Genomic DNA, 26,814 nt, shown 5'->3' with positions numbered 1-26,814 from the left:
ATCACTTGCATGCATCAATCGTGCATAAGCTTATAGAAAGCTTAGAGGGTGGTGAAGGTGTGTGATAATAGTGCTTAAAAGAAGATAATGGAGAATGCAGAAGGGAACAAGAATGATATCAATGCCACTAGCCATACCGAGGCTAAGCTATGAATGCAGTAAGCCATACCGAGGCTATGCAATATAATACAAGTACAATTCCAATGCAACATGAGGCTTATAGAGCTAATGCTAATGCAATACAATGTAATGTCAGTCCTCATATCCATTCCACATATCAAGTACAGTTCCATCATAAGGAATCCACCGGTGTCAAATACACTGCAAGATGGTTGCCGCTTTACAGACCTAAACAGTCAAATGAGCATAAGAGACCTCACTACCCGCCTGTGGATAGCCAATCACCAGCGAGGCTCGACAGTAGTGGACCCGCTCACGAGCTGGTCAGACTCAGCCTAGTAATGTCCACTCACTCAGGCAGATAAGGCCACATCCCATCTCAACCGACTACACGACAGTGGGAGACGCAGCCTAACGGTATAAGGCAATCGGGCGCTCATAATTTTCACTCGGTCACGGCGTTGAGGTGTCTTCTATATACCTTGAAGGTTTAGGGGCTTTCATCTAGGGATATCCTATGTACCCCAAATGCTCAATTAATATATTTCTGGTATCCACATACAGCCATCCACGAATAAACCTGTGGAGGCAAGGCCCTGGTGAAGCAAGGGTAATAATATCCATGAGATGTAATGCCAGATGTATAAATCACGCATACCAATCATGCACCAGCTCCAAGCACTCAATGTGCACAAGAGGGAAAAACTCCATCCCTCTATTATACCAACCCAATGACCCCACACTAATGCAATCCAACAACACAATGATGCACATGGGTCATAAGGGTGAAATAGGTGCGCCATACGGCGATGTTGACGTGGAATACACTCCTCCTTCCCAAGGAAGGATCAAGTCTAGGCACTTAGATAGATCCTCTAAGAAGACATCCTCTAGTGAGGGCCCAATAGTTTGGATTAGCCCAAAAAACTGAGAACAATACATAAGCCTGAAAGGATAAACGGTGCTAATAAGGGTCTATAGTAAACCTTTAACCACCCATAAAGAACCCATGGGCCTACCTTAGGATCACCAAGGAGGACATCCAACCTCAACTGGTTCCAAGAGGTAGCTCGTCTAAAATCAAACACGAATCAAGGCCCAAAGTCTATACCAATACATGGGCCTAGTGGGCAATCATACAAACCCAACTCATAAGCAATGTTGTGGTCCCATAAGCAAGGTCTGGGCCCAATCATAAAGGTCATAAACCCACATATTATGGTGGGCCTAATGGGCAGCCCGTTATTCCAACCATATGGGCAAATCCTTAAGCCTAAATCAAGTGAATCAAGCCTTACAGCTTGACCCAAGTACAAGGTTAATTTAGTGGGCAACCAAAGGCCCAACTACTTGTGTAATTTGGCCCACAATAATATGGTAAATATAGGCCCAAAAGGTCCAATGGGCCCATCTAGAAAGTTCCAGCCCAATAAGGCCTAAAAGTCCAATAATTAGCTAAAAAAATATGGACCCAATAAAATCCAATTGGGGTGGGCCCCAAATGTGTACTATTTAAGTCCAAAAATTAGAGGTTAATGTGCATAATGTGCACACAAAACAATCCTCAGCTTGGTGGGCCCCCCCCCCCCCCCCCCCCCCCCCCCCCAAAAAAAAAAAAACAATCATCTATATCCAAAAATTTCTAGGTACTTGCTGAAATTTCAGCCCACTCGTTTCCTGCATCGTTGCAGCCCAAAAATTGGTAAACATGAGGTGAATATACTTCCCAGGGTGGCCAACAATGTGTACAAGGGCCCCACCAGATGGAGGGTGTATGAGCAACACAAATCAAGTGGGCTTCGCTGCTGGACTAGCAGTCCAGCAGTAGCCCAATGCAGTGGGCGTCCCAACCAGGTGGGTGGTCCATGAACCTAGACGACTGCCCAAAACCAAGCCCAAGGTGGGCCCCACCATGGATGTCCCACTAGAGGTGGGCCCCGTCCAAGTGGGCCACACCAAATGGGTGAAAGGATGGATGAAACACTACATCATGGTGGCCTCAAGGAGGGTGGGATGGCCAGCCCATGCTAGACGTCAACCACCATGAGACGTCCAACATAACTACTGGTCAGCCATGTTTCCCCCAAATTCAAGTGGTCCACATGACCCCCAATCGTGTATGATGGGTCCCAACAAGATGGGCCACACTGGGGAGAAATTTTGAGGCCAATGGACATGCTAATTAATTTATACAATTTATGGACAACAAGGTATATCTAAAAAATTTACTACTGTAAAAATACTGTTGTTCCCAACTTTGGCACCTAATGAGGTGGGTCTAGGCCTGCCAAATCAAAGGAGAAATGGGTGAGTTCGATGCTCCCATATATGGATAGCATGTGGGGACCACTGGAGTGGCCCACTTTCCCAAAAATCAAGGTGCAATAGGTCCATTTCTGCATGCAAGACTGCTGGACAGTCTAGCCCACTTGGGCCCACTTCATGGGTCTCAAATCAGGGATAGGTGGTGTGGGCTTCATCCTACATCAAGGTGGGGTCCGCACCTCAGAAAACTAGAAAAGAAATCTGGGAGAAAAGCATTGCAAACAGGCCTAAAACATTGCCCAAAATCATACATCCAATGGGTCTAAAATTTGGATAGCAACATATGCTGTCCATTTTCAGCCCACAAAAAAATATACAAGGGGATTAATGCTCAAATAATACAAATGGGGTCCACCTAGATGGACCACAAAAATTCCAGACCCATTCCCAATCAAAGATCTCTAAGAAAATCAAGCATTTAGGGTCATCCAACCCATGCATGCAACATGCATAGGGACGTCCAACCTAATGGGCCTGGACGTCCTAAAAATTTGAGGGTCTAGGACGTTTGTGGCACATCAGTGGGCCACCAATCATCAGGAGAAAAATAGAGGAAAGAAATTGAGAGGAAGAGAGAGAGGGAGAAAGATCAACGGCCATAGGGGAGGAGTCTGGTATTATGAATCCTCCACTATTACAATCACACATACATCCTTCATAAATCATCCATTCATGTGATCTTACAATCCAAAGAAGTTGCTAATGCTATCCTTAACATGCATGCTATGGTCTAGATGACCAAACAAGATCCTAGATCAAAGAAATCCATCATGGTGGGTCTATGGAGAATGACCTACAATGGAAGCGTGCATGCATGAAATAGGCCTTTGACCTCTTATCATGGAGTGATGTAAGACCTCCACCATTGATTGGTGGGTCCTACACACTAACAAATGTTTTAGAAAAGAAATGCTAGAAAAGAAGGAAGAAGTTCCATATACATCACCCACCTCTTAGATCTTCAAACTTCTACAAACACTATGCTCCTCAAGCTTCAAGGGTCAAAGATCAATGGTTAAGATGGTGTTTCAAGGGTGAGATGGAGGGGAAATGAGGGAGAAAAGTGACTGAAAAATGGTAGAAATGGTGGGACATTCCAACCTCTTGCTAGGAGAGAATGAAAGGAGAGAAGGGAGAAATGAGAGGGAGAGAAGAGAGAGAGGGGTGTTGTAGAAAATCTATCATTACAAATGGCTAGAAAAGAGCAACCATGATGGTTTCTCTCTAGGGAAGGGTGGCTTGGATAGAGAGCTCGTCATGAGCTAGCAAAAGAAGACTTAAATGGTGCTACAGACTAGGGATGGGTAGTGTTAAGGATGTGGGTAGTGTGGAGATGAAATCTTAGGTAGTGTGTTGGAAATTGAGCAAATGGGTAGGCTATCTTGGGAAAACGTGCATATCTCTCTAGGTGGGCCATATGATCCTGATCAAAGGGCTAAAAATGAAATGCCTACAACTTATGATCTACACATGGGATAGACACACGGGACATGACATCAAAATCACAACGATGATGCGAACAAGATGACATAGGTTTTGGTTCGATTCGGGTTGGGTCAACGTGACCGGACTTGGGGATGACCGCAAACACTATTTGACGGTCGCGGGTCACCGGGATTTGACTGGTAGGACCACCGGACCAGGAGAAACAAAATACACACACACACGCATGCACTCGGGTCGGATCTTATAACCCTCCGCACAAACAAAGAAAATTCGTCCTCAAAATTTACCAATTCTTGGACAAAATGAAAGGCAAAACACTGTCATCATATAGCAATTATCAAAGAGAAGGTAATGCATATAATCATATGTCAATCAATCATCAAACAAATGGGGATAACTCTCTCTAATCTCGGCCTCACATTCCCAAGATGCCTCGACCTCTGAATGATGACCCCACTGCACCTTCACCAAGGGAATGACCTTGGTCTTGAGAACCTACTCCCGATCAAGAATACAATCGGCTACTCAATATAAGAGGCATCCTCGCGGACCTCAAGGGGTTAGCAATCAATCATAGGTATGATGTCCGACCCACACTTCCGCAACATAGAAACATGGAACACATCGTGGATTGTGGACAACTCAGAAGGTAAGGTAAGCCTATAGGCCATAGCGCCCACGCACTCGGTAATCTCAAAAGGTCCAATAATCTTGAGGCAAGCTTCCCCTTCACACTAAATCGAACCATGCCCTTCATAGGCGAGACCTTGAGATATACCATGTCCCCAACTCCAAACTCGAGGGGTCGACGCCAACGATTAGCAAAATCTTCTGCCGGCTCTAAGCTGTGCACATCCTCTGCATGATAACATAAATAATCTCCGACGTCTACTGCACAAGCTCGGGACCTAGGAGACGACGCTCTCTAACCTCAGTCTAATAGCTAGGAGATCTGCACGGTCTACCATATAGTGTCTCAAAAGGAGCCATGCCAATAGTCACCTGATAACTGTTGTTGTACGCGAACTTGGCGACGTGCAAATGCTCATCCCAACTGCCCACAAAGTCAATCACACAGGTTCTAAGTATATCTTCAAGGATCTGGTTGACCCTTTCGGTCTGCCCATCCGTCTGCGGATGATAAGCAGTGCTGAGATATAAAGTAGACTCCATCGCTTGCTGGAAAGTCCTCCAAAACTAAGACATAAACCTGGAGTCTCGGTCAGATACGATCTAAACTGGAATGCCATGCAGTCTCATTATCTCCTCAATGAAGATCCTCCCCAACTGGTCCATAGTCCAGGAAGCACGCATCAGAATGAAATGAGCTAACTTCATCCGATAATCGATGACAACCCAGATGGTATCGTGACCGCGCTGATTCCTCGGCAAACCCATGATGAAATCCATTGACACATGCTCCCACTTCCACACTGGAACGCTTAACGACTGCAAGGGATCAGGGGGTCTCTAGTGATTGGCCTTGACACACTGGCAAGTGTCATACTCGGCTATGAAGCTAGCAATCTAACATTTCATTCCTAGCCAAAAATACTACCTCCTCATATCTCTATACATCTTTGTGGAGCCCGAGTGAATAGTAAGTATTCATCGATATGCCTCAGTCATCAGATCATGATGCAACTCTGGCACGTTCGGGATGCACAATTGGCCTCCAAAGTGTAATCCACCATCAGAACTAATTTGATAGTCTGATTGCTCCACGGATGCTACTTCTACTCTGTACTCCTAAAGTAACTCGTCCTTTTGCTGAGCCTCGATCACCTTAGCAACCAAAGAGGGTTGAATCGACAAGCTCGAAAGCTGAACTATAGAAGAATGTAGATCGAACTCAAAGTTAAACTCTGAAACATCATCGAGCATCTGCAACTATTGAACCATCATCTATGCTACCAGGCCTCGTGGTTGACGGCTGAGCGCATCTGCCACCACATTTGCCTTACCCGAGTGGTATTAAAGGTCAAAGTCATAATCTTTCAATAGCTCCATCCATTGCCTCTGTCGCATGTTCAACTTGGACTGCGAGAACATAAATACTTCAAGCTCTTATGATCCGATAAGAGCTCGAGCAAAACCCCATAGAGATAATGCCTCCACACCTTTAGTGTGAAGACAATGCTACTAACTCCAAATCATGGGTGGGGTAGTTCAGCTCGTAGACCATGAGTTGGCGCGAGGCATACACTATTGGCTTCCCGTGCTATATTAGGACAGTACCCAAGCCAACTCTGGAGGCATCAGTAAATACAACAAAACCATCACTCCCATCAGGAAGAGTGAGAACAGGAGCAGATGTGAGGCGGTCATTCAACTCCTTAAATGCCTCCTCACAGGCATCACTCCAGACAAACTCGGTGCCCTTTCACGTCAACCGGGTCAACGGTGCTGTAATACAGGAGAAACCCCCGATGAATCGTCGATAATATCCCACCAGACCAAGGAAGCTATGGATCTCGGATGCGTTCGTGAGTTGGCCCCACTGACACACTGCATCAACCTTCGAGGGGTCCACCGCGACACCCTCCTCGTCACCTTCTGACTGAGGAACTTCACCTCCTCCTGCCAGAACTCTCACTTCTCCAGCTTCGTATACAGCCGGTGGGCACGGAGGGTCTCTAACACAATCTGCAAGTGCTCTATATGGTCCTCCTGGGTCCTCAAATACATAAGAATATCATCAATAAACACCACCACGAACTGATCGAGGAAGGGTTGGAAGACCTCGTTCATCAGCTGTATAAATATGGTGGGTGCATTGGTCAGTCTGAACGACATGACTAGGAACTCAAAGTGACCATAACACGTTCAGAATGTTGTCTTCGGAATGCCTTCTTCTTGGACCCGATTCTGATGGTAACTAGACCGCAAGTCTATCTTAGAAAAGAACTATGCATCTTGCAACTGGTCAAACAAATCATCTATATGGGGAAGCAGGTATCAGTTCTTGATAGTCACTCTGTTAAGCTCGCGGTAATCCACACAGAGCCTCAACGAGCCATCCTTCTTCACAAATAGCACTAGGGCTCCCCAAGGTGAACTGATGGGACGAATAAAACCCAACTCTCGGAGCTCATCCAACTGCTCCTACAGTTCCTTCAACTCCATCGGTGTCATTCGGTAGGGGGCCTTCGAGATAGGCGCAGTACCAGGTACCAAATTAATCTGAAACTTAATCTACCGACGTCGCAGCAAATTCAGGATCTCGTGGAACACATCCGGGGACTCGCAAATAACTGGCAGTTGCTCAATATATCCAGCCACGGAATCCTCAATGACACAAGCCAATAAACTAGACAACGACTCTCCTCTGGGCTCGGCAATGAACTGGAATACTAGCAAGCTGGGAATATGAAACGTGATTGTCCTTGCAGCACAATCAAAGAAAGCATAATACTCCACCATCGGTATCATGAACAAATCGGCAGGCAGAAACATCTCGCTAACCAACATCGGGAAAGAAAAACAATGACGACTCAAAACAACTGACTTCCCTAAGGGAGTCAAAATGACCAAGGCCTTAGACGCAGATTCTGATGGAATACCGGTCGATCGGTAAAACTACTCAGCCATGAAGGAATGGGAAGCGCTAAAATTAAATAGAACATGGGCGATATAAGTAGAAACAAGAAGAATACCCTCGACAACTCCACCAGTTGAAGACTGCGGATCCTGCTGGGCTACATAAAATTTGCCCTGCACTGGAAAAGGAAGTAAGCTGGAAGACTACGGGTCCTTACTCTGCACCTACTGTGTAGCGATATATACTCGGCCCAAGGACTGGGGAGGTGCATGTCCCCTCGGCTGATGCTGCTATCTCTGATGCTGCTGTGGCTGTTGTGGAGGCCTGCCTGGCTGCCTCTACTACTAAGGAGGAGGCTTAAGAGTGAGAGCTGGATGCTGCACTCGCTGCTGATGCTGCTGCTACTGAGGAGGATGGGGAGGAGGCAACTGCGGTGGCCTTTGCTGCTGTAAGGGAAGAGGGCAATTATGCCTCCGATGCCCTGTCTACCCACATCCATAACATACATCGGTAAATGGCCCGGAGGAAGGAGAGGTTGGCTGCGTGGATGATGAAACTGCAGACTGTGCTGTGGGTTGCCTGAACTCAGATATACCTCTGCGCCTCTGCTGATGATGTTGTCGGGAACTGTTGGATGGTACCCTCCTCTTTTGGTCTCTGCCGGAACTCTAATCACGGGTCCTCTGGGTCATAGCCTAGTCCTCCTCAAAAACCAATGCTCGGTAGATGACCTGATCAAATGTCGTTAAGCAATGTCCCACTACTCAACTGTGAAGAGCGGGACGCAAGCCGTTCTGGAAACGGCTGGCCTTCCTCTTCTCGTCATCAGCGAAATAAGGAGCAAATCTGAAAGGAGCCAAGAAACAGGCCTCATACTGTGACACCGTCATATCTCCTTGGACTAGAGTCTCAAACTCCATAGCCCTCTGCTCCTTAACATTCTCAGGGAAGAACTTTTGGTCGAAGCAAACCACGAATTCATTCCAAGTCCAAATAAACTGAGGCTACGCCATCCTCGACACTAATGACCACCAATGTCGGGCCTCACCCTGAAGAAGGAAGGTAGCAAGGGAAACTCTCTGATCAACTGGACACTACATAGTGTCAAAAATCCTCTCGATCTCAGTGCACCATGCCTCAACGGTAGAAGGGTCAGGCTCACCCCTGAACCATGGGGGATCATGCTGTCAGAACTCACGAATATTGCGCTCACACGCGGCAGGTCAGACTACCCAGGGACCTCACCGGCAGGTTGACAGGACTGAAGGATAACAGTGATGGCATGCATCATCTGCTAAAACTGCTCAACCCCAACTGAAACCGTAGGATGAGCGGGGGTGACACTTGCCTCATGCGGAGGCACATGTGCGGTAGAAGGAGTTGGAGCCTTTGAAACTAGAATAGCAGGCTCAGGCGGGGGAACATTCGCCACAAGGGGTGAAATCACAACCTCCGGAATAGGATTGGGACTAGGGTCAGTGATTGGTGAAGCAGTATGTGCTCGGGTCAACTGGGTATCATGGGTGCCTCTACCTCTCGTGCCTTAACCACGAGCACCATGGCCACGGGCACCACGTTTAAGCGACATCGTCTACACAATAATAAGGACGATAGGCACATAGGGATCAGGATCTTACAGGGTCAACGGAACGAAAGGAATGCCCTCGGGACACTACTTGTCCTAAGCTCTTAGCAGATATACATTGTTACCCCAAATTATTCCAAAATTACTTGCTATGCTCTGATACCAACCCCTGTCATGCCCCAGACTTGGTGACCGAACCCGTAAGGAACCCGATAACTGATTCCGGCTGCAACAGCTACGTAGCACCCCATTCTTGGCTCCTGAGGTAGGATTCCGATCCTGGGATCCTACAAGGAGGATTTTCATATCACAATCCCAAACCGAATCGAGCATACCCAAGATCATAGCAAGTAAATCTCAGAAATAAACCAAGGAACACACTACAAAATCCACTAAGAATTTAAACTTTTACAGTTACATAAGGTACAAAAGGACATACATAAGATAAGAATGAGAAAAGTCTATAACGGGTCCTCAATACGCTCTAATCCAATGCCCCGACCATTACTGCGCCGACCTAGAATCACCTACATGCATCAATCGTGCATAAGCTTATAGAAAGCTTAGAGGGCGGTGAAGGTGTGTGATAATAGTGCTCAGAGGAAGATAGGGGAGAATGCAGAAGAAAACAGGAATGATACCAATGTCATTAGTTGTACCAAGGCTAAGCTATGAATGTAGTAAGTTATACCGAGGTTATGTAATATAATACATGATTACTAGACGCCATGCTAAGGCGATGCAACATGAGGCTTATAGAGCCAATGTCAATGCAATGCGAAGTAATGTCGGTCCTCATATCTAATCCACATGTCAAGTATAGTTCCATCATAAGGAATCCACTGGGGTCAAATACACTGCAGGATGACTACTGCTTTATAGACCCACATAGTCAAATGAGCATAAGAGACCTCACTACCCACTTGTGGACAGCCAATCACCAGCGAGGCTCGATGGTAGCGGACCCACTCACGAGCTGGTCAGACTCAGCCTAGTAATGCCCACTTACTCAAGCGGATAAGGCCACATCACATCTCAATCGACTACACAACAGTGGGAGATGCAGCCTAACGGTGTAAGGCTCTCGGGGGCTCATAATTTTCACTCGGTCATGATGTTTAGGGGCTTTCACCTAGGGATATCCTATGCACACTAAATGCTCAAGTAATATATTTTTGGTGTCTACATACAGCCATCCACGAATATACTTATGGAGGCAAGGCCTTGGTGAAGTAAGGGCAATAATATCCATGAGATGCACTGCAACAATATAGGGCATAACCAACGCCTTTTAAACATGTTTTTATCGGCGCTCGGAACATAGCGTGACAAAAGTTAGATAAGTATCCAACATACGCCCTAATTACAAAAGTCCCCAATCGCTATCCCTTCCCTTTCTCTCTCCCCCAGTCGCTCCTTCTCAGCCAACATATGCCCTAATTACAAAAGTCCCCAATCACTATCCTTCCCCCCTCTCTCTCTCCCAGCCGTTCATTCTCAGCCATGGATCTCTTTCTCTTGCAGAAGGCCCTTTTTGCCCTCTTCTTCTCCATTATCATTGCCACTATCGTATCAAAGCAACGTAGGAAGCGATTCAAGCTCCCGCCAGGCCCATTCTCCGTTCTCATCTTCAGCAACTAGCTTCAGATCGGCAATGATCTCAAACATCAAAACATGTCAGATCTCGCCCCTTGTTCGAAGAGATATTCCTTCGAATGGGCTAGGACAACCTCGTCATCATCTCCTCCCCTGATCTCGTCAAGGAGGTCCTCCACACTTAGGGTGTGGAGTGGAAGCTTGAGTAATATTTCTGCCCTACTTTTTGATAGATACATCCTTTTTCTTCACTTTTCTGTACCACCATACTATGAAAAGTGGAAAAAGAGGTTACAATGTCTTCCAAACAGCCCAAAAGAGATGATTTGTTACATGGAATGGATCAATCTCGACCGTCTATTTGGCCAGGGTCACCATGAAAAGAGAGAGAGAGAGAAAGATAGAGATTCTTACTTTTTGATAGATACACCCCTTTTTCTCCACTTTTATGTTATTGTATTTCAAAAAGTGGATAGAAAGGGGTTGTCGATTAGATGACCTCGGCTTACAGGATCCAAAAGAATAACTTAGAAGAGATGATCTAGTACGGTGGAATGGATCAATCTGTGCTGTCCATTCCGTCTGACATGGCCAATCATATAATGAGGGTTAAATTAGCAATTTGAACTATCTATCAGGTAATCCCAACCATCTAGTCCATGGCATGGTATTTGAAGATTTGCAAGGAAGTGAAGGAAAGGAGGCTACAGCTCTTCAAGGATTATTTTCTTGAGGAGAGGAATTAAGGTTTTTTTTTGGATTTTTAGAAAAATTTTATTAGTTTTTTTAAAGGTTAAAATTACCAAAATGCCCTCCATTATTTTTCTTTAGGAAGTGAAGTTGAGAGGTTGATCCCTTCAACCCTTTCACATATGCCAAATCTCAAAACTCTGTAAGGTTTGCGTCACTTATATTTGAGTTGCTTATTCTATTTTGTGGTTTATGCTTTTTAATATCTACTTGAAGTGTATACTTTAATATGGTTGAATTTCATCTTAGACCAGAGGTGTATGGTGCCAGCATATTATGGTTCATGGCTCAATTCTGTTGAATTTCTACATCATCATGTCTTCTTGTGCATGAGTGGATATGTTTAAACATTACATCACACAGTTACAGAGAGTGGGATCTGCTCACATGGTTTACACACTTGGCACATTAATGTAGCTAGTCCATATATGTATGCAGTGATATCCGCACCATTTTCCATTCATCTTTTTCTTAGATTCAATTTACTTCTCTTGTAGCAGCAATGTAATATCCTCTGCCTTGGAGGACAATCTACCTTAAATAGGCAGAGAGTGTACAAAACCATATGGGAAGATCTCCAAGCACGGTTAAAGAGTATCCTATTGAAGTAACAGAAAGAGGATAAAAGACATAGTCGAGAGATGTAAATAGTTCCCGACATAGACCACAATGATCATTTTACTTTCCCCAACTTGGAGGTGTGTTTTTCCATTGATCCTTTAAAGAACAGAGAGCAGTAGCTGCAAAATTCATGGATTCCAATGCATTCTAATTACAAGTTACCACATATAATTGATGACACATTTACTTCACATGGGTTCATTTGTAAGACATATTTACAAAATAAAAGTTAGCAAACTTGGTGTGAGAGTCAAGAAATATTTGGCCTTTCATTGGTTTCTTTACACTTTCTTTACAGATTGATTTATTCTATTTAAATGCTAGAGAATTGAAATTGAATCTATTTCTGGTCAATGTTTATAGCAATGTCTGTTACATGTCATTGCAATTCTTTTAGTAAGGCAATTTTCTTCAATTCTCTTCCAACTTCTTCCCTTTTCTTTTCTTTTTCTTAGCTGAACCTGGAAAAACACGTACTGAATATTTTTAGCCTACTAGACAAAATGGAATTGAAACATTGAGAAAAAAAGTTGTTACTTGTAACTTTCATACATTAAATGTTTACCAGAGTTTTACCAAATGGTTTCTTGATATCTTGCAGGCGGAGTCCAATATTTACTAGATAAGTGGCGGGCTAATATTTGCCCTTCTACTTGTTTGACTTTAGAACTAACAGTAAGCAGGACTATTGGTCATAGGTCAGTGAGTGGTGCATGCTTTTTAGACAATCATGCCAAATGGGATATCTACAAGTTAGTAATATCCCTTTCTTAACTAATATGGGGATGCAAATGCCTTGATTATTGATCTTTTCTAATCTTAGATGCTTTAGTTTCTAGTTCAGGCTCTTTTATGAGTAGAATGTACTCTCCTTTTCATATTTTCATCAAGGGACACCAAAATATTATGATGTAATTTGTGATAGGAATACTTCTCATGATCTGTTTCCATGCAGAATTTGCTTGATGTTGATGCCCATAGAAAAATCCACATTTGTGATGACATCATGTTGGTTGAGCTTGTGTTTGTGACCAAATTGGAGCTTTTGATTACAGGTCCATCTTCTTTTAAGTTTATGGATTGTGTTTGGAACTTTTAGCATATATTTTAGTGTTTTTTCTTTTTTTTTTCACTTGTGACTTTTTTTTCTAAGTTCTTGTAACAGCCCATGCCCACGCTGTATGATATTGTCCACTCTGGGCACAGCCTGCACGGTTTTATTCTCGGGATTGCCCCCAAAAGGCCTCATACAGTATAAGGTGACAACTCCACATATAACCACTATTACTTCAGATAACTCTTCTGATGTGGGACAAGTTACACTATAGTCAACTGCAACAGTAGCTTGCCCAGCGTGGTAGCTTGCCCAGGCATCTAGCCCCGCCCACGTCGCACCCGCCCACATTGAAGCAGTGACCGGGGTGTCACATTATCCCCCACCGAGGGCAGAGCCGTCCTTGGCTCTAATACCATTTGTAACAACCCATGCCCACACTATATGATATTGTCCGCTCTGGGCACAACCCACATGGTTTTGTTCTCGGGGTTGCCTCCAAAAGGCCTCATACAGTATAGGGTGACAACTCCACATGTAACCACCATTACTTTAGACAACTCTTCCGATGTGGGACAAGTTATGCTACAGTCAACTGCAACAGTAGCTCGCTCAAGCATCTAGCCCCGCCCACATCGTGCCCGCCCACATTGAAGCAGTGACCGGGGCATCACAGTTCTGAGGTTGTTTATGGTGATGTGGTGTTGCTAGATCAATAAAGTCACATTCAGCTTGACTCTAAAGATCATTCATCAGGTGGGTGATTTCACATGTCATTGCTACTTTAATTGCCACTTCATTTGTTTGCTTAGAAGGTAATCATGTGGATGCATCTCTGATCCATTAATTACCACTTAACCTTTGATCCATTAATTCTAAAATAGTGAATGTTCCTTTGCAAAGAAAAGGCATGTTTATTGTTAAGATTTTGAGCTGTCTTTAGGAAACCCTGTTCTTGCACCAACTTAGGAAGACTTGTTGATTTGACTCGATGCGGTCCATTTGATAGCTGTGACAACAGTAGCTCACCATTTACCTGTAAGGCATGTTAATGATGTTTGCTGCCAAGTGAATGGCTTGATCTTTGACATGTTTACCATCATGTGTGGGAACTAAGTTCCAATATAGAAGCTATTATATGGAGCTAACCATGACATTGATGCATAGTATGAAGTTGTTTATTGCATTATTAAACACATTTGCATGCCAATATCGAGCTCCCCCTGTCACATTTTCCTTTGTATCATTAGCAAGAATCTCAGTTACAGCATAGATGCTAGCTTACTGAATGGCTGGAAGTTCAGTCATTTAACAGGTTGATAGGTTTTCCTAGGGATCTTTTTGTACCCGTCGGCAACCTAAAACACATAATCAACCGTGTAATTTTCTTCATATGAATGGAAATAGCATTTTTTTTAAAGTCATTTAATAGCTATGTACGTACCTCTCTATAACCAAAACCTTTAAATTATTAAATAAAATAGAGAAACCATGAAACCTAAATGATAAAAAGAAAAAAGAAAAAAGAAAAACCTTCTAAAGAAATAGATAAAACCTCTAAAGCTAGCTCATACTGTTTTTGCACTCTTAGATGTGACAATATTACTTAGAGTAGAAAAATCATGTGGGTTGTTTTTCTTGTTGGTTTTGATACAAAATTTCTTTCAGCCTTGATAACTTAGCATATTGAGTGCATGTGGCGTGGCATATATAAGTGCAATGGCATCTAGTGTTAAATGGTGAATGCATTGGCTTGGATTAGGTCTTCCTTGTAGAGCTAATGACCTAAAGAAACCCTGCCTTTTGTTTGATAAATGCAATTTCCTGTATGAGTAGAAACTGGAAACAATCTCTACTGCCACAGATCCATCTTGATTTATTTTTTATTTTTATTTTTTTGCAAAGAAACATTAGTGGGCCTGGATTTCTTAGTTGGTGGGTTGGATGATAGTTAGCAAACAAGGAAATTGCAAAGAAGGTACTAGAGATGTTGCAGATATGCTTTTCTTGTTCAATGCTTTATAAATGTGTGAGCAGAATTTGGGATTGTTATGATTGTTCTCATGAGTGGAACTTGATTGTAGACCTATATTTCATCATGCTAGTAGGAGCTATGAGTTGATGGAACGCATGCTCAGGGTCTATGTTTACAAGGAAGGAAAAAACCCATATTCGATACTCCAATGCTCAGAGGAATTTATGCCTCTGAGGGATGGTTTATGAAGCCGATGGAGGGAAAAAATGGTTTATTATGAAGAACCCCAGAAAAGCCCACCTGTTTTACTTGCCTTTTAGCTCACGTTTTCTACACTATGAGTTATATGTACCTGGATCACATAATTGGACCAATATGGTATCACACTTGAAGAATTAGGTGGAAAATATAATTACGAAGTATCCTTTTGGAACATAACTAATGGGGCAGATCATTTTCTTGTTGCTTGCCATGACTGGGTATGCTTCTTTTTCTTCTTAGGATTAATTCCCGATGGTAGAAAAAGAGTGAAAAAAGCGACATTGCAAAAAGTTGATTTTGGAGACTTGGGTTTTAAATTCTCTCTATCTTTATTCTCTAAAGCTTTGATCATGCTGTGGTAGTTATCTTGTTGGATGTTGCAGCCTATTGTGTAGTTGCAGTTGAGTCAGTTGGTAGAAAAATTCTCATTGCCTTTTTGGAGTGGGTTAAGGATGATTTCAACAAGAAATACGGAGGAGGAAGAGCTACCACTGCTATTGTTAACAACCTCAACAAGGAGTTTGGGTAATTCTTTTTTGCTTTTTTCTTTTGATCAAACATAGAAAACATGAGATTTATGTTGATATCATTATTCAATTATGATATCACCCTTAACATTTCAGGTCCAAACTGAAAGAGCACATACAGTATTGTGTGGACCATCCAGAGGAGATCAGCAAGCTTGCAAAGGTGAAAGCTCAGGTTTCAGAAGTTAAAGGAGTTATGATGGAAAATATTGAAAAAGTGAGGCTCAAATTCTCTTGTACTTTCGAAGATTAGTGTCCTCCATGCAGCCCTGTCTTTTGAAGCCCCCGAATTATTTAAATCTTGTGATGTGCAGAACAACATAAACCCATTGTAATCTCTCTTTGTGTAGGTTCTGACACTCCAATCAATTGATGATATAGCTGCCCTTCAGGTATATTTACTTGTTTTCTTGTTCAAAGGTTCCATGATCCTAATGCATCACATGACTCTCTTGTGGAATGCCAGAATAAAGTTTCTCAATTCTACTTCAGCATTGTTAATAGCATGCTGGGTGCTAATATTATTGTTTCTGTGATTGCTTATCTGCATTGGTTAATGACCATTTTTTCTTTTGGTTTACGTACTCTAGCTTTCTTTTGGTTATGTGATTCAGGTTACATTTCTTGTCATTTGGTTTTAGTACTTTAGCTTTCTTTTGTGGCTCTGTTAGTAAGCAATAAAAGATGTTTCCACTTACTGTTTAAAAGTTATTACATTATTACATTAGATTCTTTTAAAAATGTGGATCACTCACTTTGAGAGAGTGGTAACCCACATTCTTATTATGTTAACTTTCTTCTCAAATGCACAGTGTAATTTGAAAGCAATCGCCTTGGATTAAATACTTACTGTTGCTTTTTGAACTTTGTAACTTTTGTAGCTTGAATGAATAGAATGATTTTTAAATTTTTTTTTTATTTTTTTTTTAATTTCACAAGATTCACTTGTCTGCATGCATGGACAGATTGTGGGGATGATACTTTCTCTTTAATATTGCAAACAATAAAGTGTGCTTCCACAGGCTTGGTACATGAATGGCCACAACAACAAAATTTGTAAGTCCTTTTTATCACTTTCTAGTTATATGAATTGATTCTTAATTAATAGGTATTCACCCTTATCTGTTTTGTATAAGTAGGGATGATTGTCTAGAGAAATAGTGTTGTCCATCCATTCAATAATTGCAAACATTTGATACCTTGTCTGTTTTTAACATTGACATTTATGGTCGTGTCTAAGTTTCGTAGTGTATCAATTACTGTAAAAAACATTTCATTATATTAAAACTAGTTGATTCAATTTGTTATGAAAAAAAAAAAAACATGGTTGGTTAAATTGTTGCATGTTGTCTGTTGAATGGCCCATCTAGCCATTGATAACTCTGTTATATTGTTTCATCCTTGTAATTAATGGCATATTTTTTTAATTCATTTATTCTATCTTTGTTGAATGCTACATTTTGACCTTTTTTTTTCCTTGTATGCAGGATTTTAATCAATTGTGCAAGCACTTCAGCCTTTTGATGCCATTCATGTTAAAAGTAGACCACACAAAGGATTTGTTTTTTGTTTTTTTTTTTTCTAAAATTTATTCAAGCTTGTAAATATAATTTTTTTATCGTGAAGTAATATAAATTTTGTTTAATATTCAATTTTAATTGTATTGCAACATTTTTTATGTTTCAAATATTAAAAAGTATTGCAACATTTTTTATGTTTCAAATATTTAAAAAAAATACAGGTTTCAATTGAATTATATATAACAATAAAAATTACTGGCCTGTGCTAGGGCCTCTTAAGTTTATACAAAGACCTTTACCGGCGCTTGTATAAATTTTTATCGGCGCTTAGCCGTGATTAAAAAGTGTCTAGAAATCATCCTTTTGCTGGCACTTTTTTCACTTTTCCCGGCGCTTCTTTTAGAAATACTAGTGGCCACCAAAAGTGCCGGTGAAGCTAGAGCAAGCGCTGAAAAAGAGTACATAATTACCGACACTCAGACAAGCGCCAGTAAAGGTCGCTTAGTGTCGGCAGAAGATTTACCGACATACCCCTTTACAGGCACTTGCCTAGCACTGGTAAAGGTAATGCCGACGCTTTTGGGGGCTTTTACTAGCACTTTTGAGTGCCAATAAAAGTCTCATTTCTTGTAGTGATATAATGCCAGATGCATGAATCACGCATACCAATCATGCACCAGCTCCAAGCACTCAATGTGCACAAGAGGGAAAAACTTCATCCCTCTATCATACCAACCCAATGACCCCACACTAATGCAATCCAACCACACAATGATGCACATGGGTCATGAGGGTGAAATAAGTGCGCTATACGGTGATGATGACGTGGAATACACTCCTTTTTCTCAAGGAGGGATCAAGTCCAAGCACTTAGATAGATCCTCTAAGAAGACATCCTCTAGTGGGGGCCCAATAGTTTGGGTTAGCCCACAAAGCTAAGGAGAACAAGACATAAGCCTGAAAGGATAAATGGTCCTAGCAAGGGTCTATAGTGGACCTTTAACCACCCATAGAGAACCCATGGGCCTACCTTAAGATCACCAAGGAGGACATCCAACCTCAACTGGTTCTAAGAGGTAGCCCGCCTAAAATCAAATGCGAATCAAGGCCCAAGGTCTATACCAATACATGGGCCTAGTGGGCAATCATACAAAGCCCAACTCATAGGTAATGTTGTGGGCCCATAAGAAAGGTTTGGACGTAATCATAAAGGTCATAAACCCACATATTATGGTGGGCCTAATGGACAGCCCGTTATTCCAACTATATGGACAAATCCTTAAGCTTAAATCAAGTGAATCGGGCCTTACAACTTGGCCTAAGTACAAGGTTAATTTAGTGGGCAACAAAAGGCCCAACTACTTATGTAATTTTCTCCACAAAACCATCACAATAATATGGTAAATATAGGCCCAAAAGGTCCAATGGGCCTATCTAGAAAGTTCCAGCCCAATAAGGCCTAAAAGTCCAACAATTAGCTAAAAAAATGGACCCAATAAAATCCAACTGGGGTGGGCCTCAAATGTGCACTAATTAAGCCCAAAAATAAGAGGTTAACATGCATAGTGTGTACATAAAATAATCCTCAGCCTGGTGGGCACCTCAACCCCTAAAACAATCATCTATATATAGAAATTTCTGGGTACTTGCTAAAATTTCAGCCCACTCGCTTCCTGGACCTACTGGAGCCCAGAAACTGGTAAACATGAGGCGAGTATAATTCCTAGGGTGGCCAGCAATGTGTACGAGGGCCCCACCAGATGGAGGGTGGATGAGTAACACATAAATCATGTGGGCCTTGCTGCTGGACATTCAGTCCAGCAGCAGCCCAATGCAGTGGGTGTCCCAACTAAGTGGGCGGTCCATGAGCCTAGACGGATCCTCAAAACCAAGCCCAAGGTGGGCCCCACCATGGACGTCTCACCAGGGGTGATCCCCGTCCAAGTGGGCCACACCAAATGGGCAAAAGGATGGACGAAACACTACATCATGGTGGCCTTAAGGAGGGTGGGACGGCCAACCCATGCTGGATGTCAACCACCATGGGACGTCCAACATGACTGCTGGTCAGCCATGTTTCCCCCAAATTCATGTGGTCCACATGACCCCCAATTGTGTATGATGGGTCCCATCAAGGTGAGCCACAATGGGGAGAAATTTTGAGGCTAAGAGACATGCTAATTAATTTATACAATTTATGGACAACAAGGCATATCTAAAAAATCTGCTGCTGTTAAAATGTTGTTGTCCCTAACTTTGGCACCAAATGGGGTGGGTTTAGGCCCTCCAAATCAAAGGGAAAATGGGTGAGTTTGATGCTCCCATGTATTGACAGCAAGTGGGGCCCACTGGAGTGGTCCACTTTCTCAAAAATCAAGGTGCAATAGGTTCGTTTTCTGCATGCAGGATTGCTGGACAGTCCAGACCTCTTGGGCCCACTCCATGGTCTCAAATCAGGGATAGGTGGTGTGGGCTTCATCCTACATTAAGGTCGGGTCCACACCTCAGAAAACATCAAAGAAATAAGAGAGAAAAGCCTTGCAAACAACCCTAAAACATTGCCTAAAATCATACATCCAATGGGTCTGAAATTTGGACAATAACATATGTTGTCCATTTCCAACACATAGAAAAATATCCAAGGGGATTAATGCTCAAATAATATAAGTGGGGTCCACCTAGATGGACCGAAAAAATTCCAGACCCATTCCCAATCAAAGATCTCCAAGAAAATCAAGCATTTGGGGTCATCCAACCCATGCTTGCAACATGCATAGGGACATCCAACTTAGTGGGCCCGGACGTCCCAAAAATCTGAGGGTCTGGGACATTTGTTGCACATCAGTGGGCCACCAATCATTAGGAGAAAAATAAAGATAGAGAGAGAGAGAGAGGGAGAGAGATCAACGACTATAAGGGAGAATTCCGGTACTATGAATCCTCCACCATTACAATCACGCATACATCCTTCATAAATCATGCATGCATGTGATCTTACAGTCTAAAGAAGTTGCTGATTCTATCCCTAACATACATGCTATGGTCTAGATGACCAAACAATATCCTAGATTAAAGAAATCCATCATGGTGGGTCCATGGAGAATGGCCCACCATGGAAGCGTGCATGCATGAAATAGGCCTTTGGCCTCTCATCATGGAGTGATGTAGGACCGCCACCATTAATTAGTAGGTCCAACATACTATCAAATGTTCTAGAAAAGAAATGCAAGAATAAAAGAAGGAAGAAGCTCCATATACATCACCCACCTCTTGGATCTTCAAACTTCTACAAACATTATGCTCCTCAAGCTTCAAGGGTCAAAGATCAATGGTCAAGATGGTGTTTCAAGGGTGAGATGGAGGGAAAATGAGGGAGAAAATGGGCTGAAAAATGGTGAAAATGGTGGGACGTCCCAACCTCTTGCTAGGGAAAGAATGAAAGGAGAGAAGGGAGAAATGAGAGGGAGAGAAGAGAGAGAGAGAGAGAGAGAGAGAGGGGTGTTGTAGAAAATCTATCATTACAAACGGCTAGAAAAGATCAACCATGATGGTTTTTCTCTAAGGAAGGGTTGGCTGGATAGAGAGCTCATCATAAGCTAGGAAAAGAAGACCTAAATGATGGCTATAGAGTAGGGATGGGTAGTGTTATGGATGTGGGTAGTGTGGAGATGAAATCTTAGGTGGTGTGGGTAGTGTGTATTAGAAATTGAGCAAATGTTTAGGCCATCTTGGGAAAACATGTATATCTCTCTAGGTGGGTCACATGATCATGATCAAAGGGCTAGAAATGAAATGCCTACAACTTATGATCTACACATCGGATAGACATAAGGGACGCGACATCGAAACTGCAGCAATGATGCGAACAAGATGGCATAGGTTTCGGGTCGATCTGGGTCGGGTCAATGTGACCGGACTTGAGGATGACTGTAAACACTATCTGAGGGTCGCGGGTCACCGTGATTTGACTGGTAGGACCGCAAGATCAAGAGAAATAAAATATACACACACACATGCACTTGGGTTGGGTCTTGAATTAGGGCTAAGAGGTGAAGCTTGTAGCGTGATGTGATGTTTTCTATTGCTTTGATTCATGTTTAAGTTGAACTATCCTTGATTCTAGTTTATTTATAAGAAATACTTTTAGTTTTTAATGGTTTGTTGTAACTTAAATTACAATAGATCTGTGATAGCTTTGAGTATGTTCTTTTCATGTATTAAGATTGTGAAATTAGGAAATCCCATTGTTCACCATCGTCCCATGGGCATGGTTGGGTGATGGAATCCAACCTAATCTTCTTAATTCTCTTATGATTGGTTGTGGGATTGGTAAATCCTGTTGTTTGCCTTGTCTCCTGGGCATGGTTTTGTGATGGAATCACTTCCAGTTCTCACACCTTTCATCCATTGAGAATTAGGTCAAACGAAGTTCAGATTTGGTTTTACTGAGATATCTTCTAATTGGATAAGATGGGATGATTCCAGTTGTGTTCTTAAATCAATCATAGATCTACCTGATCTCTACATGTGGATCCTTGGAAACCCTAGTTACCACCTTTGAATTTGTTAGTTTTAATCACTTTAATCACAATTACTCTCTCAATTAATTCAGATTTAGATTTACATCTTCTTTTAGTTCTACTTCTAGTTGCATTCAGAATACTCACGAGATTAGTCCCTATGGATTCGATCTCGGTCTCACCGAGATTGTTAGTACATCGCGACCCTACACTTGGGATTGTGAACAAGTTTTTGGCGCCGTTGCTAGGGACTAACGGTTTCATTTTTCTGGGAATAGATAGTTTTGAAATTAGGTTAAGATTAAGGTTTTTCTAGTTTCTATTTTTAGGATTAGGGTTTTCTGAATTATTTTAGAAACTAACTTAGCTTTTGATTTCTAGGTTCAGAAACTTTCCTAATTTGTTTTTAGAAACTAATTTTTTTTAGAAACTTTCTTAGATCTACTTTCTAATTCTAGGTTTAGGAATTTTGCTTTTCTCTTTTTAGAAACTTTCTATTTTCTCTCTTTAGAAACTTTATAATTTTCTATTTTTAGAAAATAGTTTACTTTCCTAATTTGTTTTTAAAAACTTTCTAATTTTAGAATTTATTTTTTTTAGAAACTGACTTGTTTTGTTTTGTTTTGCAAGATCTTAATTTAGGAACTTCTAATTTGGTAACTTCTTTCCAATTCTCTCTCTCTCTCTCTATTTCTAGATTTCTACTTCCTTTCTTTCTCTTAGGTTTAGGTTAGAATATGAAATTGAGGGTTAAGAGTGTTTCATGCCCAAGTGGGTCCGTGACAACACTCTATGTCTCTTGAGTGAAGGAGGATTGGTTAAGGAGTTAACTATCCATCGTAGGATTAGACACCACTTGACATCCTTAGAGTTAATTAAGGTTATGGCTGCCAGTCAACCGATCAATCAACCAGGAAGACAACCTCAACCTAGAGTTGAGGAAGTCCAGGATGAGAATGAGGTGCATCAAGAACCCCCGCCTTGTACCTTACGAGATTATCTACAATCGGCAGGGGTGAGCACGCCCTCATGTATGGTTTTTCTAAAAAATATGGGACATATGGATATTAAGCCAAGGGTGATCCAACTCCTTCCAAAATTTCATAGACTTGAATCTGAAAGTCCATATCTACACTTGAAAGAGTTTGATGAGATTATAGCCACTTTATATTTTCCTAATGTGTCTGAGCACACGGTCAGACTAAAACTCTTTCCCTTTTCTTTGAAAGAGAGAGCTAAGACGTGGTTGCACTCACTACGTCCCCAATCTATTGGCACATGGAATGACATGATAAGGGAGTTTATAAAGAAATTTTCCACATCATAAAATGAACGCCCTTAGAAAGTCAATCATAAACTTCGCCCAAAAGAAGGATGAAACATTCTTCCAATGTTGGGTGCATTTCAAGGATCTTGTCAGTTCATGCCCACAACACAGTTTTGAAACATAGCCCATTACACACCTTTTTCTATGATGATTTAACATTTTCCATGCGCCAATTGGTCGAGACAATGTGCAATGGGGAATTTATGAATAAAAAGTCAATGATGTGAGGGACTACTTGGATAGACTTGCTAAAAATACACAATCATGGGACATGTACCCAAAATCAAGTACCACTTCTAGGCCCACTCAATCAAAGTAAAGGGGCAGATTATACCTTCTGAAAGAAGATGATGATATCATTGCTAAAGTGGATAATCTCATAAGGAAATTCGAGGCCATGGAACTAAAGAAGGATAAGATAAAGGAAATTGTTTGCAGTATTTGTGCTTCCAATGTTCACACAACTGAAAATTGTCTAAAAATACCTACATTTCAAGAGGTGCTAAATGAGGAATTTAATATAGTGAAGAATTACTAACGACCTTTCAATGGACCTACCTCCAATACATACAATCTTAATTGGAGAAATCATCCAAATTTTAGTTGGAGGAATGGACAAACTGCTACCCCTCAAGGTTTCTTCAATCAAATTCCAAATCAAGGGAAACCTCAAGAAGAACCGGTTCAAAATTCCACATAAACTCAGGAGCTTACTCGAGCAATACGAGTACTTATAAAATTTATGCCAAAGATAGATTCACGTGTTATGATTATAGAAAGGGGGATGCTTCCTGCTCAACCCCTCCCCAATCCTAAACCGCAATATGAGATAAGTGATCCAAGCTCTTCAAATCAGATGGAGCGAGCTAAATCTATCACCACTTTTAGGAGTGGGAAGACCATTGACAAAACCATTCTGGTTAAGGTTGAAAAGCCTAAGGACCCAAAAGAGGACAATGATGATAGATCTAGTACTGCTCCACAAGAATTAGAACTGGAACTTCAAGGCAAGTCGATTGCCCCATTCGCCCAACGGTTGGTTGCACCAAAATATCTCTCTAACTCTTAGGACATTTTAAAGGTGTTGAAACAAGTGAAGGTCAATATTCCTTTACTGGATGCAGTTAAACAAATACCTTCATATGCCAAAATTCTGAAAGACTTGTGTACGACTAAAAGACGGTAAAATATTTAAAAGAAAATCTTTTTAATTGAAAAAGTGAGTGTCATCCTAAAGCAAGATGTGCCACAAAAATACAAAGATCCTGGTAACCCAACCATACCTTGTGTAATTGGGAACTACCGAATTGAGCACGTAATTCTTGACTTAGGAGTGAGCGTAAATCTAATTCCTTACTCATTCTACAAACAGTTAGGTTTGAGTGAATTAAAACCCACCCTAACCACATTACAACTTGCTGATCACTCAGTTCGTGTACCGAGAGGGGTAATTGAGGATGTGTTGGTCCAGGTTGATAGATTCTACTACCCCGTAGATTTTATCGTCCTAGATACGCAACCCATTAGTAACATGAGCACTCAAATTCTCATTATTCTTGGTCGCTCATTCCTTGCCACTTCAAACGAAATCATTAATTGTAGGAATGAAGTCATGAGTATGTCTTTCGAAAATATGACATTAGAGTTAAATATCTTTTTCAGCATTGGTAAACAGTTAGAAGATGATGACGATTTCCATGACATTAACATGATTGACTCTTTCGTGGAAGATGAAACACTTTTGACCTTATCCACTGACCCTCTGAAGACGTGTCGACCCAGTCCCATGATTTTGATGATATGATTAGGGAGATGGTGACCATGCTGAATACTATGCCGGTACTTGAAGTTAACTGGTGAAGGCCACAATTCAAAGAATTGCCCCAAACTGATGTAGTGCCTATACCGTCTAACCTCAAGGCACCAAAGCTTGACCTAAAACCTTTGTCCTTTGATTTGAAATATGTTTATTTAGGTCAAGGTAAGACATACCTGGTGGTGATTTCTTCCCACCTTGAGCACGAACAGGAGAGTGTTGAGGCATAAAAAATGAAGAATTATCAAGGAGGAAAAAAGAATTGGAGGAGGAAGAATGAAGAGAAAAAGGTGAAGAAATACAAGTTTTATAGCATTTGTGAGAACCCGCACAAACCCTTGAGCTGGTTGCATGCACGAGCATAACAGTTAATTCAAACTGTTTGAGATAGATGGTTAGATTTGATGGAAGGTGGGCCCCATGGCACAGAGATCGAGGGTTCATACTTGTGGAGGCCTATAAATACCCCACTCCCCGTCTCATTTGGATCATCAAGTATCCCGAAGAAGATCAGAGCTCTGAAGAAGAAGAGATTTTGTAGGTATTCAAGGGAAGATAGAAGGGAAGTCAGTTGCGCCAGTCCGCGCAAACCATATTGGCTACGCGTGTATCATCAAAGAACCTAAATGCTATCAAAATTGTTATGTTTCCTCAGTTCCAGGATTTTCTTTAGAAGAAAGACATGAGACCATTATGTTCCTCTTGATGAGATGATCGACTCGTAAGCTGAAATGCTGCTGGATTTGATATCCAGATCCAGATTCAATACTCAAACTCTTGTAACTTTACATTCTAAGTATTTTAGCTTAGAATCAAGGGATTAGAGGATGTAAATGAACTTAATATATAAATAAAACAATGATTGTTCCTTATACTCTCTTGTTGTTATGATTGAAAAAGATAAATATCCCAAATTGAATGCATTTGTTTCTTGTAAAAAAAAATGGCGACTCTGCTGGGGATGTTTATCTTATTTAAGATTAACATTGAGAAAGTAACAGGAACTTTCATCGTAGTTTGGCATCTTTTCAACGCCAAAATGGCGACTCTTAACGGGAACATCCTCCCCTTCATCTCTAAGATAGAATACTTTATTATCTGGATACTAATTGTAATTTTGCATTTTATTTAAAGGTAAGAAGATATCATTACAAGTTACAATCAATGGAAAACTCAGCAAGGAAAGTTAATTTCTATTTTACCGCGACTGGATTCACAGTGGAATACGTCGCGAACTAGCTTTCGAACAATAAGGTCCGATCTCTCGCAAACAAGATTGACAAATCCCAAGTGATGGTCAGAGTTATATCTGCTTCACCTCCAGCATAGGAGAGTGACAAAGACTAGGTTGTTGTGACATCCCAAAGAACCAGGGCTCGAAATGCAGCAGTAGCCAGAGTGAATTCACCTACACAAAGAATCAGGGGGCCGGTGACACGAAATGTTGCTAGAAAGAACCCTGAACTTGCTCCTCCTGCGATATATCTCGGGAAAATTGTTCCTCTATTAACATCGCATGGTTTTTCAGTTCGGCCTGCTGTAAAAGCTCGATGGACGAAGGAACAAAAGGGTAAGGCACTACTCATGAGTTCATCAACTCCTGTATGGCTCCAATCCACCGACAACTATGAAAGTACAGAAAAGACCAATGACACTCCCCTTTTTGTAAGTACCATCGCATTGACATATTCCCATTCTACCCTAGCTATAGCTTCATTGGGAAATGGAGAATCCGCCATATGCATGGCCGGAACAAGTCAAGGACCACCACCGACAACAGAGGACCATATGACTAAAATGGCACAAGCGCAAGAACGCTAATGGAAGAAT

At 41.7% G+C, this 26,814-nt stretch overlaps 1 protein-coding gene and 1 non-coding gene across 2 annotated transcripts; one reads left to right on the top strand and one right to left on the bottom strand.

Moving 5' to 3' along the window:
- The first annotated feature begins 15,454 nt into the window (after positions 1-15,454).
- On the top strand, positions 15,455-16,852 carry LOC131238883 (vesicle-associated membrane protein 721-like). Its single transcript, XM_058236471.1, has 5 exons — positions 15,455-15,492; positions 15,617-15,799; positions 15,898-16,018; positions 16,152-16,193; positions 16,767-16,852. The coding sequence occupies exons 1-5, from the start codon at positions 15,455-15,457 to the stop codon at positions 16,791-16,793; spliced, it is 411 nt and encodes a 136-aa protein (XP_058092454.1). The 3' UTR covers positions 16,794-16,852.
- A 6,323-nt stretch (positions 16,853-23,175) lies between these two features.
- Positions 23,176-23,282, bottom strand: LOC131241868 (small nucleolar RNA R71). Its single transcript, XR_009169435.1, has one exon. It is a non-coding gene; the product is annotated as a small nucleolar RNA R71 (small nucleolar RNA).
- Positions 23,283-26,814: the final 3,532 nt, after the last annotated feature.

The sequence above is a fragment of the Magnolia sinica genome, chromosome 3, assembly GCF_029962835.1.
Source record: "Magnolia sinica isolate HGM2019 chromosome 3, MsV1, whole genome shotgun sequence".
Lineage (NCBI taxonomy): Eukaryota > Viridiplantae > Streptophyta > Magnoliopsida > Magnoliales > Magnoliaceae > Magnolia > Magnolia sinica.
This window is presented reverse-complemented; position numbering and strand designations above follow the sequence as displayed.

What these genes read in the sequence shown, in the direction of transcription:
- LOC131238883 (XM_058236471.1), top strand. Translation starts at nt 15,455, where the DNA reads ATGGGGCAGATCATTTTCTTGTTGCTTGCCATGACTGG. An exon ending in AACCTCAACAAGGAGTTTGG is followed by an intron (nt 15,800 to 15,897) that starts GTAATTCTTTTT and finishes TTAACATTTCAG; the next exon opens with GTCCAAACTGAAAGAGCACA. An exon ending in ATGATATAGCTGCCCTTCAG is followed by an intron (nt 16,194 to 16,766) that starts GTATATTTACTT and finishes ATGCATGGACAG; the next exon opens with ATTGTGGGGATGATACTTTC.